Source organism: Pogona vitticeps, chromosome 1 (assembly GCF_051106095.1).
Source record: "Pogona vitticeps strain Pit_001003342236 chromosome 1, PviZW2.1, whole genome shotgun sequence".
Taxonomy (NCBI): domain Eukaryota; kingdom Metazoa; phylum Chordata; class Lepidosauria; order Squamata; family Agamidae; genus Pogona; species Pogona vitticeps.
Window position 1 is genome coordinate 245,106,982 of NC_135783.1, and position 19,018 is coordinate 245,125,999.

Consider the following 19,018-nt stretch of genomic DNA (forward strand, 5'->3'; position numbering starts at 1 on the left):
TCTGTTGTGCCTACATATGTACTGAAACAGATGTACTGTAACAGTATATGACATAAGCATTCATTCTTCTAAAGCAGGCTTGTCCAACCTGCGGCCCGAGGGCCGCATGCGGCCCAGGTCAGCTCGTAATGCAGCTCAGTGCAATTTTTATTTTTAAAGAAATTCCAAAGTTTCAAGTTACACTGCTGGTGCTTGTGGTCGGAATGTGGCCGGGGCATTTCACAACAGTAGAGGGGGAGAGAGGGAAGGAAGGAAGAAGTGGGAGGGGAGGGGACAGGGGGGCTGCATGACTGCATTGCACCATCCCCATCAATAGGTGGGCCCCCTCCTGGCCCCATAAAACCGCCGGAGTCGAAGCTGGCAGCCTCTGCTGTCTGAGATCGCAGCTGCCTGTAAGTGCGTTTGGAGCGGGGCTGCGGAGGACGGCTAGGGCTACCTCCCCATGCAGCCCAAACCAAATGTATGTGCGGCCCAAACCAAATTTTCATCTTCTAATGTGGCCCAGGGAAGGTAAAAGGTTGGACACCCCTGTTCTAAAGTATCCTTCCAACCCCCGCAGTTAAAGAATTGCAGGGCACATGCATCAGCCGAGCTAAACACATGAAATTTGAAGAGAATTTCAAAACCTGCTATTGATACTTTTCTGAAGGGATACAAAGCTTAGCTTTTTAGGTTTATGTCCCTCTTGCCCTTTTCTTGGCTCTTAGGATCTTGCTAACTAGGTCGACTATTTCCTTTTAGAATGAAGTATGTCAGTTCAGATTCTACAAACAAGTTGTTTGCACCTACTTGCTCCATCATTTACCTCCCTCCCCATGGATTCCAATAATTTGTAGACTGTATACAGTACCAAATAAAGATTAATGAACCCTTTCCAAAACAGGAAGGTTAAAAAAAGTACTTTTTTATACCAATGTGGGTATTAAAAAAAATCTAAGATGCACTGTCAGCCTCCCATTGGTGCAGAACTCATTAGCTACTGTATTAATAAGCAAAGCATTCTATTAGAAGAATTGTTACTGGAGCAGTCTACACATTGTTATTTTGAATGCAGGCAGGAATTTGGGGTAAAACCAGACCACGGATGTTTTTTTACTCATTAAACTTTCTGCACAAATAATTTAAAAAAACAGCTCCAGGTAAGGATCTATGACTTCTAAATGCATTTTGCTTTCAAGATGTTGTATCAGGGCCAATGCAAAACTTCATGGAAAACTGCAGATATAACTAAGGTATGTCATTGCAGTATGTCATGTGCTTTAAAAATGCTAATCTATACTGAATATTTCTCTCTTTCATTGTTTTCGCCAAAGACAGGCAGGCTCCTAAACACTCCATCACATTTTAATCAACAAGGCTTAAAAGTACTTAATTTGGTTTGGATTGTACTTTGTCATTTAAAAACACAACATGGAGTAAAAAGAAAAGAACTCTATTATTATTGTTTCACTTGCAGGGAAGCAGATCTGTTTTCAGTACAATATTTCACAGAGAAAATCCTCTACTGTTCCAGTAAAGTAGTCAGCAAACTTCTGAAGGTGTTTATTTGGATATAGTACTTTATTAGCTGTTTTTCCTGAAAATGAGTGATATCCAATAAATAATCGTAAATACTATTTTGAAGGTTAAAATTGACTGTGTGTGTGTGTGTGTGTGAGAGAGAGAGAGTGAGTGAGAGAGAGAGAGAGAGAGAGAGAGAGAGTTCCAGATTCATCATAACACTATTAGGAGGAAATTCAGTAAGAGTGGCTTCACTCAACATCCAAAAACAAAAACCCCACACAAAAAACCAAACACAAGATAAAATCTATCAGGGAGAACTCAGTACATTTCTACAGGGGAGCAGCTTCAAAGAACAAACAGTCATTTGTGATCCACTGCATTCTTCCAAGTTCTAGAAATAAGATGGTTGTTGTGGTTTTTTCGGGCTCTTTGTCCGTGTTCTTAAGGTTGTTCTTCCTAACGTTTCGCCAGTTTCTGTGGCTGGCATCTTCAGAGGACAGCACTCCCACAAGAAAACCCACAATAACCATTAGATCCCGGCTGTGAAAGCCTTCACGAATATCTAGAAATAAGACATTAGTCTTATTGTAGAACTTTAACATTTCCATTGTAACATTACAGATTTCTTTTCCCAAAAAGTGAGCCCCAAAACAAGAAAATCCTTTGGTACTTAAAGATGAACAAATTTATTATAGGACTTTTTATAGCCTAATTAGTCATATGCCTGAAAAGGTTACCCACTATCTCTGATAAATTTGTCAATTTTTAAGCATCATAGGACTCTTGCTATTTTAGAGCTATTATTCTATTTTCCCTCAAGATACTATGATAGCATCATATCATCTAGGAATGTGTGCTTGACATTATTGGGGTTTCCCCCTGTTTTTAGGTTTGTTGTTTTTTTTTTTAAAAAACCCTTCCTTCAGGATTAGTTTATTTACATCCATTTCCTAGTTTATATTTTGGAATGTACAATTTGCATTGATTTATCCCTTTGTGGGTTCAGTGTATTAGTTCACATGTTTTTTCTGTCCTCTACCAATGTTCGCAGGATTTCAGGCTACTCGTTCACAATGATATATTATTGTTGTTATTTTTCTGTTCTAAATTGTATTTCATGTAACATTTAATAAATATTTTTCATTATTATGCTTCAGGTAGAAGATAGATCAGGATCTCCTAGTAGTTTTCTGGATGATTTTGAGTAGATCAGGCAAGTTTAACAATAGGAACAAGTGGGACGAGTGTCCCCTCTCAACCACACTGCTGGTGCACTGAAACCTTGAGGTACTGTAACCAGAAATAGATTTGGTGCTGAAGGATTGTGGGCTGCATTAATCAACAATGATGCCTGGCCACATAATTCTTTAATTCTGAGGACAGCAGGAGACAGTTCCATGGTGGCACTTACAAGACAAACAGATCTACCTGAACATAAATTGCTTAGTTTCTTAAAAGGGCATGAGACCTTTCCCCCAACTCTTTGTTGCCTCTTTTTTTAAAATGCTAAAACAAACATGACTAAAACTTTGAAAACAAACATTGTTATAGTATGTATTTTGTGTCAGGCTCCAGCTAATAGAATTCAGCTGTCTGCCACAAAATAGATTCAGCAAGCCTTTAGCCAGCTGTCTAGGGACTTTTAAAAATTGATTCTGCGGATGTTCATTTCAACCATTTTGATTGCTAGCAAAGGTTTTTGCAATACAAATCTTTATTTTTTCAGTTATGTACGAATAACAAATTGTAAAATCCCTTTTTGTAATTTCATCTCTAGTTTAGACTGGTCTTATGCTGGGTTCCTTAGGCTTCTCCTATTAATTTTTCCCATAGATTATTAACTAATCCTACCTCTTGCTAACCAGAACTCTATTATTATTGTTTTATTTGCAGGGAAGCAGATCCCTTTTCAATACAATATTTCACAGAGGAAGTCCTCTACTGTTCCAGTGAAGCGGTCAGCACACTTCTGAAGGTGTTTGCTTGGATACAGTATAATACTTTGTTAGCTGTTTTTCCTGAAAATGAGCGGCATCCAATAAATAATTGTAAATACTATTTTGAAGCTTAAAATTGACTTCAGTTCCAGTGAGAAACTGACCACGCGAGATTGCATTCATTAATGGACTGAACTCTCTGGATCTCATATGGCTGTTAGATACAGTACAGTATCTCCTGTTTGTTTTATTTTGACCTGGTAACATTTCCCCTTACTTGTAAAATGCTGTATCTTTCTAGCTTGCATTTGATGTCTTTCCAGCAAAGAATCCATAGAATGCACTTGATTACCTAGCAAAAGAATGGAGGGTAGAAGACAGATAGTTAAGAGGATAATGTATTGGTGGAATATTTGTTTTCATCAGTAATTTACTCTGAAATTTTAAGCACAACATTTATGCCACAGAATCAGGTGGTACAAGAAGAGACTGTGACACTTCTGACTGTAGACACTGCTCACATTTTGTTTTTCAAATTCCTCTCTCTCTCTCTCTCTCTCTCTCTCTCTCTCTGTGTGTGTGTGTGTGTGTGTGTGTGTGTGTGTGTGTGTGTGTGTGTTTACTATGTAAACTCTCCTAAGTATAAACCAAGTACATCTGGGCTCCTATCAGTTATTGTGATTTTTTAAATTTGAGAAGTGTTTTTTTTAATTGATGAAAATATTTAAAATGTGATTCCTTGCCATTTGCACTCTGAACATGTAAATGTCTTACTCTGCTGCTACAGTCTGATTCTCTTTCATGCGTATGATCAGGTTGGCTATAACCCCTGAGAGTATATGCCCTCTGCTAAGCCTATTCATTCAATGTTATTGCAGGTATGAATGTCACAGCCCTGATGCAGGACTTCAATAATGTGACTGAATTTGTCTTCCTTGGCCTCACCCAAAATGAAGAGATGCAGAAAATATGTTTTGTAGTGTTCCTGCTTTTTTATTTGGCCAATGTGATGGGAAACCTTCTGATAGTTGTCACTATCATCTTCAGCTCCTGCTTGAATGCCCCCATGTATTTCTTCCTCAGTTACTTGTCGTTTGTAGACATCTGCTACTCCTCTGTCACAGCTCCCAAAATGATTGCAGACTTCCTCGTTGAAAAGAAAAGGATTTCATTCATTGGCTGCATAACACAGCTCTTTGGGGTCCATTTCTTTGGCTGCACAGAGATCTTCATCCTCACAGTGATGGCGTATGATCGGTACATTGCGATCTGTAAACCACTTCACTATACCACCATTATTACAAAGCGGGTTTGCGGGCAGATGGTGGCAGCCTCCTGGCTTGGAGGGTTTATGCATTCCTTAGTACAGACTCTTATGACCATCCGGCTTCCATTTTGTGGTCCCAATGAAATCGACCATTATTTCTGTGATGTTCACCCTTTACTGCAACTGGCTTGCACCAATACCTACATCGTGGGCATCATAGTGGTTGCCAACAGTGGAATGATTGCGCTGAGTTGTTTCCTCATCTTGGTTGTGTCATATATTGTCATCTTGGTCTCCCTGAGATCTCGGTCCTCTGAAGGACGCCGCAAAGCTCTTTCTACCTGTGCCTCCCATGTCATGGTAGTCATTTTGTTTTTTGGGCCATGCACTTTTACATACATACGTCCTTCCAGCAACTTCTCAGAAGACAAGACCGTGGCTCTGTTTTACACTATTATCACCCCAATGCTGAATCCACTGATCTACACCCTAAGAAACGAGGAGGTGAAAAATGCAATGAGAAAATTATGGATCAGGAAAGTGTCTTCACATGAGAAAACAAAAATACAAACACAGTGGGAGTAGAAATTACTCAAACAGGCTTACCTGGCATGTTCTTGTTAGAGGAACGCTTTTTCGTCTTCCCAGCCATTTTAATCAACCCAAACTTTAATTTGTTTCATCTCTGCTGTTTTTATGCTGTTATGCATTTTATTGTTATGCCATAGGTATTTTTGTCCTAGTGTTATTGTAAACTGCATTGAGAACTGTGTTACAGGACCTATCTATAAATGGTTGGAAAGAAACAAATTAATAAAACATGCCTCCGGAACTCTGTTTCAGAGAAAAAGTTATTTCTTTGAAATAATTTACATACCACTCTGCCTTTCTGAAGAGATCACAGTGGTGTCCACTAAAAGTAAAATAAAATAAATCAAATCAATATAACAGGCAATAACACTCAATCAAAATCACAGCAAATCAAGTTCAAAAGTCTTTTTAGAAAGTTGCAATTGTATTTCTATATGCAAGTTATTGCAGCATCTTAGAGGTTGTCCAAGGGGTGGGGGTGGGGTTCCAAAGGAAAACGACTATGCCAGAAAAGGCCCTCTCACACGCCATGAGACAATTTGGAGCAGAAGTAAGATGGGCCTCTGTGGAGTCTTGCACACTTCTCATGTAATGCTACAGCAAGGAAGACCAGCCTGTTATTGCTACTCTCTAGTCTCTACTGTCTGATGCAGCCACTTTGCTTTGCTTAATGGCAATGACAGCCTGGAGGTATACTGGCCTTCACATGACATAGTTCAAAGCCATTTAGAGCTTTACTGGCGAAAACCTGCATCCTTCAATTGTGCACAAAAATGCATAGGGTATTAATGATGTTCATGTAAAAGACCAAGGGATAACATGAGCCCTATATTTCATCCACTAGGAAGGCTGGTTGTAGTATTATGAACCAATGGCAGTCTCACATATGGAACGGTACAATGGTACAACGGTACAATGATCAGGACCAGAGGTAACTTAAAAAATGAACCATACATTGTGTAGTTTCAATCCACTCATCATCTATGTGTTTATGTACAGTCTTTAGAGGGTTTGGTGAAAAAGGCTTTAGTGCATGTAGATGCAACTGCAGAAGACATCAATGAAGGAGAACTTTTGGAGAAAGAGGAGCAGCTGTAGAAGCCTACCCTATCATGACTGGCCTTATAACCCTGCCACTAGTGTTGCCAGCTCCAGTATCCTCTCCCAAAACTACTACAGAAACAGCAGTGACTCCCTATAACTGAATACATGAGTGGGATGATGATGGATCTGCTTCTCTAGGCAGGGTGGGAATGGCAAGGTTCCAGCATTCATCCAGGTTTTCTTGAAGGTGGCTTTGGGTGTATCATATGGCACTGATTAGTCTTGTAAGCCAACAGATTGAGGATGAGTGAATCATTGAGTAGCTTCCCCTTTCTGAATTTCCAGGGCCCAGGATGCTTTCCTTTTACTCCATGCCTTTTCATCTAGAATGAAGTAGTAACTAACACTTAAAACAATGCTTTCTACCTAGGACTTCACATTTTCTCTGCATCCCCTTTCAGATCTTCCTGGCTTTGTCCCCACTGGCACATGTTGTCTTTCAATGGGTCCATCCCTTCACACTACAAGGCCTGCTGCCATTTTGGGCAGGACCAAGTAATACCCCACCTTCACTTGTGATCCTTATTGGAATAAGAGCATTCATACATTGCTAGCAATTGGAAATGATGGAGGGGGATGAGTGAGTTATGCACATGCAGATGGGTTTCCCCCTGAACACATCACAGTTTCTGAGACAGACCCTTCCTTCCTGTGACTTCCTTTGTGCCTTTCCTCTCTCCTCCCTTTTTTGTTCTTTGAAGACAGAATCCTGTTAGTTGAGGCACAGTGTAACATTATGCCTGCGTAAATGTTCTGGGGATTCCACCCCAGCAACAAGAATAGAACAAAATGATTGCACAATTGGTTATATGATTCCTGTTGTAACCAATTGCTTAATGCACTAGGAAAGTGTTTCATAAGTAGCACTTCTGTCTTATTTAATTTTATTTATTTTATTCAAATATTTTACCCTACCTTTCTCTTTAAAAGGACCCAAGGCAGTACACCTCAGTGTGACCACAGATTCTGTGAGTGTAAGATTGAGGTACACTCATGTAGCTAGTCAACGTGATTTAAGCCTATATATTAATAGTCAATTCTTTGAAAACCCTCCGGTTTATGAATGTGGGATACTGTGTGTCTGTACGCATGAGTCAAAAAGCCAGGAAATGGCTTGATATTGCTGCACAATATCGTGCCTGCATTGGCAGCAGGAAAAAGAATGCCAACTGCAGGTGATGCCGCTCTGTTCCTCCAGCACTGCCTGGGGGCTGTACTGCAACAGATGCAGGAAAATGGGCTGAGGCTGAACCCGGACAAGATGGAGGTTCTGAGGGTGGGTGCCCCCACTATTGGTGGCTTGGGTGACTCTCTCTCATTTGGGGGGGGTGACCCTTGCTGCAAAGAGTGGGGTCCGCAGTCTGGGGATTCATCTGGACCCGGCACTCACCATGGAGACTCAGGTGGTGTCGGTGGTCCGCACCGCCTTTTTCCATCTTTGGCGGATAGCCCGGGTGTGACCCTATCTCGATGTGGGGGCGCTCACTACCTTGGTGCGCTCTACGTGGGGCTACTTTTGAAGTTGACGTGGAAACTCCAAGTGGTGCAGAATGCGGCAGCCAGAGTCCTTAGCAGAGCGAGAAAACACCACCACATTTCTCCTATTTTGGCCGCGCTGCATTGGCTGCACATTCAGTTCCGCATTGACTTCAAAGTCTTGGTGCTTATGTATAAAGCCCTAAATGGTTTAGGGCCTCGATACTTGGTGGAACGCTTACTCCCACCTAGTTCTACCCGTGTCTCTCATGCGAGTCAGGAGGTGAGGCTGAAGAGCTTGATGCCGAGGGAGGCCTGGAAGGAAAAAACAAGAAACCAGGCCTTCTCAGCAGTGGCTCCTCGCCTCTGGAACAATCTGCCTCCGGAGATTTGCGTGGCTCCCTCGCTGGGTATTTTTAAAAACCAACTAAAAATGTGGATGTTTAGGCAGGCCTCCTCTCCCAGTTAATTCCTGACCTTCTCCCTTTCTTTCTCTATTATGATTTATTTTGTTTGCTCTCCATCTTGTAGAATTCTTTGTGTAAAAATTCCTTTTTTTAATTGTTCTTGTATTTTGTGTTGTAAGTCGCCTAGAGTGGTCGCAATGGAATGAATGGTATAAATGGAATGAATGAATGAATGAATGAAATAAAATGTTTACATAGCAAAGAGCAGCCTGAATGTTGACAACACCAATGGCAGCAGTCGAGATGGTCTATGGATACCCTCTTGTGCTTACTACCATTCACAAAGTTATACTACACAAAGGAAAATCCCAGAAATTGACTCCTTTTTTCATCAACTACTTCTCACACAAACATAAAGCAATAGTCAAGGCTGTTTTTCAGCATGTGAATGGTGGTGAGCACAAGAGTGTATCCAGTAGACCATATTGACTGCTGCCATTGGTGTTGTCAACATTCAGGCTGTCTTTTGCTATATAAAGCTATTTAAAGCAGCACACTTTTGGACTTGTAAGCAACTTGTGGAAAAAGGTGTGTGTGTGTTAGTTACCCCATTCCTGAATTTTGAAGTAAGACATCCTGTTTGTCTATAACAATCACTGGTAAGCATTCACTTTCAACTGAAAAAGGGGTGCTATAGTAAAGCATTGAAATTTTGGTTTAATTTTATATTCTTCATATTAAAAAGCTGAGTTGTTTTGTCACAAACTCACTTCCTATTGGGAAGCATCTAAATCCTTCTGCGAACTTATTAAGCAAGTGATCAACTTGCCTGACGTGACCACATCTAACTATTTCACTTAAACTTTATGAAGAAGGAAACAGAAAGAAATGGAAAGTGTGTCTGTGGGTGGGTGCAGACAAAATCTTCTCCAGAAATGATGTAAATACAGTGGGTTTAGCTGGTATTCTGGTTTGAAGAGAACATGGTCTCTGAGACAGAACAGCTGTAGACAAGAAAGAACTGTATAGCATTCAAAGGCTGTTCCCTCACTGAAGCCAGGAATAATATTCTAACTATTCTTCGTAGAGACAGAAGGATATTTGGAAAAGAAATTTCAGTAAGATTTTGGCAATAATTAGCTGCTGTTGTTGACTAGTAACCTGTATCCTGAGTATACCAGTAGCACTGGAGACAGGACCCAGGAAAGACCGACCAGGTAATTATGGAGATCAGCAGTAACTGAATTATGTCTTCAGGTAACTGATAATTACTGCACTAAGGAAAATCTTGATTAGGTTTCTTATCTTCTCCAAGGTTTTCTTCCCTCAATGTTTTTTCGTTGCATTTAATTTCCAGCCTCTCTCTGTCTGTTGTAGAAACAATAAGGGCCAAAATCCTGTTGTGAATACCACATGCATGAGGGTAATTTTGTACCAGGTGGGTTTTTAATTTTTTAAATTTTTTTACTTTCACTAGTCCAAGGATGTCAGGGACAGTTGGCACAGTTGTGGGCACTGCTTGTGCAATTGCCGTTTCAACAATTCTGAGAGGATTCTGGCCAAACAGCCTTTCTGACTCTTGAAGGAGAATCTTATTTTATAGCCCTCTTCCTCCAATGCATCCTGAATTTCAGTATGCTGAAGTTCATGACAGCTTATTCTGAATAAAACCTTTTAGTCCCACAAGATTCTTTGCTGTTTTTACTGAAAGATTTTCTTAATGCTTCTGAATGGTTTATTTTAAAAAATGTCCCTTTTACTGTTTCTTTGGAACCCATGGGAGCTTCCAGTGAAGTGATTCCTATCAAGATTGATTACATTCTGGAGCTCTTCTGCCTTTCCCTCCTTAACAGATTTTCAGTGAAAGTAAAACAAAACAAAACAAAACAAAAGACAGAAGAAAGAGTGAGAAAACACAGGGAAGCCATAAATGGAAGGAGTTATTCTTTGCACTTGTTTTACCGATGTAGTAAGACTGCACAATTAAAAAAAAGCTCATCCATAAGTGCCTTTACTTCCTGGAAAGGACTTGGGGCAGTAATTCTGTTTTGTGAGGTAAATATGGGTGCAAAACATGGACTAGCATGGGAACAAGACTTAAGGGAAGACCAGTGGCCAGAAGAAGATGTAGATACTACTTCTCCTGCTTATACCTTCTCCTTGTAAGGGTTTGTGGCTATTTACTTAGCAAGTGTTGTGAATTAGTACTGTAAGAGTATGATTGTAGAATGGTAGCAGTCCTTATGTACAGTATGCCCATATAGTTCCATGAATCAACTCAGGGTGGGTGGGAAACAGCTAGGAAAAAAAAACTCTGAAGAAAATGTAGGCTTTGCTAAAGAAGTTCCTGTAACTTGTACATGTAAACATATGCTGGTAATCAACAGGGAGGGATAACTTTGTCATTTAACTACCCCCCCCCCAACAAAGCCATATCAAAATGATTCCCTTTCCACAGTGAAGAAGGAAAGAGACCTGGGTGTCTGTCTAGCAAACAAAGCGATTTTTTAGAAAAAACTCAGAAACCCACCCCTACCCAACTTTCTATCTATCCACCTTCAGTTGGTGCTTGTTACTTAAACACAGTGTTCCTGCAGCTCTCCAACACTCTTGAGCCACTCAAATGTTTTAACATCTTGCTAGATTTTTGGGCTTGTATACTTTAAATTCAGGCAAAGTTAATTCATTTTTTAAAATGGCATGTGTTTTGCCATGGCTAGGTGCTGTTGGTCACTGATGCTGGTCAACAAAAGAAAGTCTAGAGTGTATGACCTGAAACTCGTGCCGCTGTTGTTAAATGTCCAGTGCAGGGATATTTTTCTTCCCCGTTCCTCCTCTTCATTATAGCCCCTGCACTACTGGGAAACTGGGTCCAGAAGGGTTTCCGATCTCTTGGAGCAGGTCTCAGTGGTGCACAGCAGTGGTGGGCAGGTGTTAGTGGAAGGAGGTTGTTTTACGAAGGTGGCCTCACTCTTTTATGGTTCTGAGCAGAGCCACCTCCCTGGATGAAAGACCTGAGTTCATCATTTGATATCATCCACAGCCACCCAGAGACCTTTGGGTAGAGTGGGTGGCATGCATAAATAAATAAATAAATAAATAAATAAATAAATAAATAAATAAATAAATAAATAAATAAATAAATAAATAAGAAAGAAAGAAAGAAAGAAAGAAAGAAAGAAAGAAAGAAAGATTTCATCTCAAATTTCATAACCTTAGAATTGGAATGGATGCCAAAACTACACAGCATTGAATATGATAATCTCATTTTCTGAGTCCATTTGTGCTTACAGTTCCTTTCGGAAGGACTGGTGGTAGGTGGGAGGAAAAGAGAGAGAGATATTATAATTGGCCCTTCTAGTCCGGTGTTAGTATATACCGAAATAGGAGTGTAACATTTCTTGTTGTTGTTTAGTCATTTAGTTGTGACCCCATGGACCAGAGCACGCCAGGCCCTCCTGTCTTCCACTGCCTCCCGGAGTTGGGTTAAATTCATGTTGGTTGCTTTGATGACACTGTCCAACCATCTCATCCTCTGTCGTCCCCTTTGCCTCCTGCCTTCACACTTCCCCAACATCAGTGTCTTTTCCAGGGAGTCTTCTCTTCTCATGAGATGGCCAAAGTATTGCAGCCTCAGCTCCAGGATCTGTCCTTCCAGTGAGCACTCAGGGTTGATTTCCTTTAGAATGGATAGGTTTGTTCTCCTTGCAGTCCAGGGGACTCTCAAGAGCTTCCGTCAACACCACAATTCAATTCTTTGGTGGTCAGCTTTCTTTCTGGTCCAGCTCTCACTTCCATACATCACTACAGGGAAAACCATAGCTTTGACTATTCGGACTTTTGTTAGCAAGGTGATGTCTCTGCTTTTTAAGATGCTATAGAGGTTTGTCATCGCTTTCCTCCCAAGAAGCAGGCATCGTTTAATTTCGTGGCTGCTGTCACCATCTGCAGTGATCATGGAAAGTAAAATCTGTCACTGCCTCCATATTTTCCCCTTTGATTTGCCAGGAGGTGATGGGACCAGTGGCCATGATCTTAGTTTTTTTGATGTTGAGCTTCAGACCATTTTTTGCACTCTCCTCTTTCACCCTCATTACAAGGTTCCTTAATTCCTCCTCACTTTCTGCCATCAGAGTGGCATCATCTGCATATTGGAGGTTGTTGATATTTCTTCTGGCAATCTTAATTCCGGCTTGGGATTCCTCAAGTCCGGCCTTTTGCATGATGTATTCTGCATATAAGTTAAATAAGCAGGGGGACAATATACAGCCTTGTCATACTCCTTTCCCAATTTTGAACCAATCAGTGTTTCCATATCCAGTTCAATACAATCTTGTATTGTTTCTTGTATTGTCTCATTTTCAGTAACATTTCTTAGCAGGTAGTTAAAGTCCTAGGGAACAAAAAAACCCTGTTTAATGTCTGTTTTCTCATTAGTTAAAGACACAGAGCTTCTGGCTGTAGAAGAGATGGATGATTTTTAATGATGGGGAAGACAGAACTAATTTTAGAAATAAATGATTTTAACATGTGATTTCTAAGCTCTGAGGCTAAGGTAAAAATGAGACAATGCATTAATGATCTTGTATTGTCTCATTTTCGTTTTAACCCCAGAGTTTAGAAATAACTTGTTACAAATAATGAGTACTTTCAAAAAATAATTTCTGTATTATAATAACTCAACTATAATTGAATAACATTAAAATTGGAACAAGGGGTAATTTCACTGATTTTATAGCATAACTGTACTTTTTCAACAATAATTTCTAATCATTTTTTAAAAATTATATATTAGCAGTATTTCAATGAATTAAAGTCCCATGCATTGATTTCAGTGGCGCTTATTCCAAAGATCAGTATGTATTGGACTCTAGTTGAGTTATTGTATGTGGGATAGAGGTAGACAGTGAAGAGAACAGAAAGATCAGCTAAATTTTAGTGGCATCTTTATTTGCAAAATAATCAAAGCTAACTGCTGGGTTATTTTTTTAAAAAAAGAAACAACATTTTAAAAATCTTTCTTATCCTTTTGCACAAAAGGAATCCTCACTCTTCAAGCAGATGGTTTTTCTGAGGCAGAACAAAGCTATATTTTCAAACCAGCATTTTAATTGTAATATTTCAAATGAAAAAAAGAGAGAACAGTTTAATGCATTGTTTCTGGGCAAGGCAGGTCTTGACACACTGTTATGATGTACAATATATGGAGGATTAACGAAAGGTTAATTTTAAAAAGCATAACAGTGCATTCAGATATAAGAAGACAGAAACACTATGATACTTTAAAGACTTGTCCACAAATACTTAAATTATAAATTCAAATTTAATTATCCAATTATCCAATTATTCTTTTACCACAGACCATTCCAAGCATAACATATTTCTCCAGTGATGTTGACTGCATGACATGGCAGAAATAACTAAGTCCAAGTTTTGCTATTTTGCCTTCTAGTGACATGTCCGGTTTTATGTGCTTCAGCACTTTTTTATTTGTTATACAGTATTTGGAGTCAATAGAATGCGCAAGAGCCTCCTCCAACACAATAGCTCGAAAGCTGCAATTTTTCTTCTATCCATCTTCATCATCGTCCAGCTTTCACAGCCATATGTAGTTATGGGGAACATGATGGCACAAACTAATCTGCATTTGGTTATCAAGCTGACGTCCTTACTTTTCCATATTTGATTCATATTCATCATTGCTTTGTGACTTAGCATGATTCAACATTTTATTTTCTTGGCTGCAACTGCCATTTTGAGTGACCAGTGAACTTAGATGAATTCTCCCGCATATTTAACCTCCTCTCCAGCAATTACTATTTTGATGTTTCTATTCTTTTCAGGTGTCATGAGTTTAGTCTTTTTAATAATCAAAAAGAGGCCAGACTTCCCACTTTCTTCTTTGAGTTTCATGATCAGATACTTTAGACCTTCCTGAGTTTCTCAGAGGAGGGTTGTATCATCTGCATAGCAAAGGTTATTGATGTTTCTTCCACCAGTTTTACCCCAATTTTTGATTCTTCTAACTCCAGGTTTCTGATTATCACTTCAATGTACAAGTTGAGTAAGAAAGGGACAGGATGCAACCTTGCCACACACTTTGCTCGATCTTAAACCAGTCAGTGTCTCAATATTGAGTTTGTACCAAGACTTCCTGATTTTCAAACAGTGATTTCACCGACTTCACCAAATGTAGTGGCACCCAATGTCTTTTAGGGCTTTCCATAGTTCGTCATGGTCAACACAGTGAAAAGCTTTCCTATAATTGATGAAGCACATGTAACTGTGTTTTTGATATTATAACATGTTTCCATTATCCATTGAATTATAAAGGTAAAGGTAAAGGTTCCGCTTGACATTTAGTCCAGTTGTGTCTGACTCTAGGGCACGGTGCTCATCCTTGTTTCCAAGCCATAGAGCCAGCGTTTGTCCGAAGACAGTTTCTGTGGTCACGTGGCCAGCGTGTAAGCCTATCAGCTCTCCTAAGAGATTACTAAAGGGTTGGGATAGAGAGGTTCCAGGTCCAATAGACCCCTATTTGAGTTGAGATGACTCCTTGTCTGAACCAGGCTGTCTATCTGGCCCCCTTCTACCAAGTCTATCCCCAATTAAAAACCACTAAGAAACCAAATTATAACCATGAGTCTTAGAGACATTTAGAACTCTCAGAACTTAGGAAAATAATGGACTCAAAGTAGCATAGTTTTGTGGCCTGTAAGTAATCCAATTAAGTATGGTAGCAGATTACCTGTTCAAGAGACCAAGCATAAGTTCTTAAGTATTATTGTTTTATTAGAAAAATAAAGATTTAGATAAATTCAGTTTGTTGCCAAGCATAGCATTCAAAATCATTTCCATAACTACAGGTAGTTAGAATCTTAGCAAATCGCAGCTACAAAAATAAAATAAGAAAATTCTACTAACTAGAAAACAGGTAAGGCTAAGCCCCCCTTTCTATTCTCTACTAAGAACTACATCTTAGCATTGGGAACTCCAAAGTCCATTCAAAAGTCAAAAACCCATGGTAAAATCCATTAATCCAAAATGAGTTAGAAAAGAGTCAAAAAGAGAGTCTCTCTCTCCCTCTGTTCCATCCTGTCATTTTCTTCACACGCTGAAAACACCCCCTCCTTCACTCTCCACTGGCGTAAGCCAATCAGAACGAAGGATTCTTATCTCTCTCCACCTCCTCTTCTCATGAGAACTGCGATTTTGTTGACATTCTTCCGTGATGTTATGACTTCTTGGCTTCGCCTTCGCCATGCTTAACCTTGGCCACGCTATCTACATGATAACATTCCTAGCTAACTGTAAAGAAAACAATTTCTACATGCTTCTAGAAAAATGACACAGGCTGAGATGAATTCCTTTTACACCATTCCATGACTACAAATCCCATTTAGAAATTACATTTTAGCTTCAATAACCTAGATCATGACAGCGACTAGAGACGGAATACTGTTACCTTCCCACCGTGGTGGTACCTATTTATCTACTTGCATTTTAACATGCTTTTGAACTGCTAGGTTGGCAGGAGCTGGGACAAGCGATGGGAACTCACTCCGTCGCTTGGATTCGATCTTATGACTGCTGGTCTTCTGACCTTACAGCACAGAGGCTTCTGCGTTTTAACCCACAGCGCCACCACATCCCTATTGAATTATAAATGACATTATAAATTAGCTCACATTAAATTATAGTTTATAAGGTGCCACAATGTATTTGTCTTTTTATTCTTTTGTTTTTCGGCCTGATATGCTAGCATAGACTAATACAGCTGCCGCTTCTAAAACTACACTTATACTGCTTATATATATTCATGTGTATGTGTGTGCATGTGTCTGCAACTATATTTTTCTTTCTTTTCTTTAAAATTTGGGTGTGCATGTGTGTGTGCATCTATATCTTCTATCCTTTCTGTGTGTATTATTTACACAAACAGGCTTATGCTGGGGCCAATGACTTTAGATTGTATCTTTACAGTAACAAAAAATAATAAGTTATTTTAAAAATGCAACTATATGGGTAATATCTTTTTTTGCTTGTAACTGTGAGGGTAATTAATTAAGTAATAAGCTGCACCAGAGCACAGAGTGCTGTCCTCTGAAGATGCCGGCCACAGAGACTGGCGAAACGTCAGGAAGAACAACCTTCAGAACACGGCCAAAGAGCCCGAAAACCCCAGAACAACCAATTAATTACTTTCTTTAAAAAACTTTTCAAGAACCAGTTAAGTTTTCACATTCATAAGATAATTAATCATTATTGGGACAACTTGACAATAGTTACAAAAAGTTCATTTCTCAAGATAATCTGATGGCACCCAAAAATAGTAGAATAGCTCTATTATTTATATGAGTTTCAATGATGAAGGCTAACAGTAAGTTGCAGAGTTTGTTGTCAGGGATTTCAGAAAAAAATGAACTAGTAAAATAACAAAGTGTTGAATAAATGAATTCCCATAGTATTTATGTACAGATGCTGAAGATAAATGTAGGCTTTATTTATTTATCCATTCTTAAACTTTATTTAAACAAGACAGAAAACTTTTGTTTTTGAATCACTAGACTTGCTGTCCAAGCACTAGGCAACTAAGTGACCAAATCAAAAAAATAGTGAAGAATTGTTAGAGAGAAAGGAGGACGTTATTGATCAGCCTTGTTTCCAGCTTGTTAAAGTAGTTCTGCTTTAACTATGCCTCCTGCAAATTTAGATGGCTAGAGCAGAGCTAAACAACCTGCAAACAAAGCTGAGTGCCAGTTTCATCTCCTCTCTGAGCTAACTCCTGTACAAGTGGCTGAAGCTAATTAACCTTGGAGAACCTGCCTTCTCAGATGTGATTTCACAGTGTTGAATTCTTGTGGCTGTATATGGAAAGAACATTCAGCTGAAATTATTTCTAATTTTCTATAACAGCAGATAATTGCATACCCCATTGTAACGCATTGTTGACTGTGATTCATGGAGAAGAAGAACAATGTGTCAGAATTCATTCTTTTGGGACTCACCCAGGATCAGGATTTACAAAGACTCTGCTTTGGGATCTTTTTGATCTTCTACATTGCCATTCTGTTGGGGAATCTCCTCATCATTGTCACCATCAAGAGCAGCCCCCGACTGACCTCTCCCATGTACTTCTTTCTCAGTTATCTCTCCTTTGTAGATATGTGTTACTCCTCTGTCACAGCTCCAAAACTGATAGCAGACTTCCTTGTCAAAAAGAAAACCGTATCTTCTGTTGAATGCATGACACAGCTCTTTGGTGTTCATTTTTTTTGGCTGCACTGAAATATTCCTTCTCACAGTGATGGCATATGATCGGTACATTGCCATCTGCAAACCCCTCCATTACACAACCATTATCAGCAAAAGTGTATGTAGGTGGATGGTTGCCCTGTCATGGCTTGGAGGCTTTGTGCATTCCATTGTTCAGACTCTCCTGACTGTGCATCTTCCCTTCTGTGGGCCCTATGAGATAGACCACTATTTCTGTGACGTCCACCCTTTACTGAAACTGGCCTGCACTGATACCTATACTGTTGGGCTCCTTGTGATGGCCAATAGTGGCATGATTTCTCTGAGCTGCTTTCTGGTGTTGACTGTGTCTTACATTGTGATCTTACTCACACTGAGGACTCATTCATCTGAGGGGCGCCTGAAAGCTCTCTCCACCTGTGCCTCCCACATTACGGCAGTGATCTTGTTTTTTGGGCCATGCATTTTCATCTACCTGAGGCCTTCCATCACCTTCTCAGAAGACAAGAGTGTGTCTGTTTTCTACACCATTATCACTCCCATGCTCAATCCTTTAATTTACACTCTGAGGAATAAAGAGGTGAAGAATGCCATGAGAAAGTTATGGAGCAGAAAGAGACTTTGGAGTGAAAAATGAAAGTTTTAATGTAAAGTTAATATATTTTGATCTATCCCTGTGCTACACTTACAGTGTAGGTAGCGTTTGTCAGCGAGAGATTAGGATCAGCACCACATTATGCTGTAAGTAAATCTTTAACCCTTCTGCCCCCAGGAATTATGATCAGAAAAATCACTCCTTCATCCTCAGAAGAAAGCTCTAATTTTACCAATCATTTTTCTTAAACTTTCGCCTGGAAATGGAAATCTTGGATCTCTTCCCTGCATGCAGTTGAGCCAATGATGGTCTTCCCCACGATGACTGATCTTATTGCTAATCATGCTCCAGTGGGTAGTTAATCTGAAAATGAGGGAATCTGCTTAGCATTATTTTATTTTATTACAGTAATGATTGATCTTTTATTGTTACATTTTACAGTTGCTGTTATTGTTACTGATTCCAGGCCATTGATTTTTTTGAAGGGATCTTCCAAGTGTTTCCAAATTTCAACAGGAACACAGAATGTTTATGTGTGTTGTTTATGTAATGTAATGAATGTTTATGTAAGCCTCCTTGGGTTCTTTTCAAGGAGAGGTGTGGGATAAAAATCATTTAAATAAATAAATAAATAAATAAATAAATAAATAAATAAATAAATAAATAAATAAATAAATAAATCCCTTTAATGCAATCATGCTTGAATGTATATGAAGTTGAAACTCCATGTGTGGAAAACTGACTCTTATGGAGTAGAATTTGTTGTAAACCACTTCTGGGTATTACCTGTTTAGAAAACCCTAGGAAGGGTCACCATAAGTTGGAATCAATTTGGCAGACACTATTATTATTATTATTATTATTATTATTATTATTATTATTA

General features: G+C 39.3%; 1 protein-coding gene and 1 pseudogene across 2 annotated transcripts; both read left to right on the forward strand.

Annotated features, from left to right (window-relative positions):
• Window positions 1-526: 526 nt before the first annotated feature.
• Window positions 527-5,925, forward strand: LOC110085661 (olfactory receptor 4S2-like). The gene has a single exon (XM_078393326.1). The coding sequence runs from the start codon at window positions 4,321-4,323 to the stop codon at window positions 5,290-5,292; it is 972 nt and encodes a 323-aa protein (XP_078249452.1). The 5' UTR covers window positions 527-4,320; the 3' UTR covers window positions 5,293-5,925.
• Window positions 5,926-8,494: 2,569 nt separating this feature from the next.
• On the forward strand, window positions 8,495-18,177 carry LOC110085656 (olfactory receptor 4S2-like; annotated as a pseudogene). Its single transcript, XR_013540682.1, has one exon. The product of XR_013540682.1 is annotated as an olfactory receptor 4S2-like (transcript).
• The last annotated feature ends 841 nt before the right edge of the window (window positions 18,178-19,018 follow it).

What these genes read in the sequence shown, in the direction of transcription:
- LOC110085661 (XM_078393326.1), top strand. Translation starts at nt 4,321, where the DNA reads ATGAATGTCACAGCCCTGATGCAGGACTTCAATAATGTGACTGAATTT.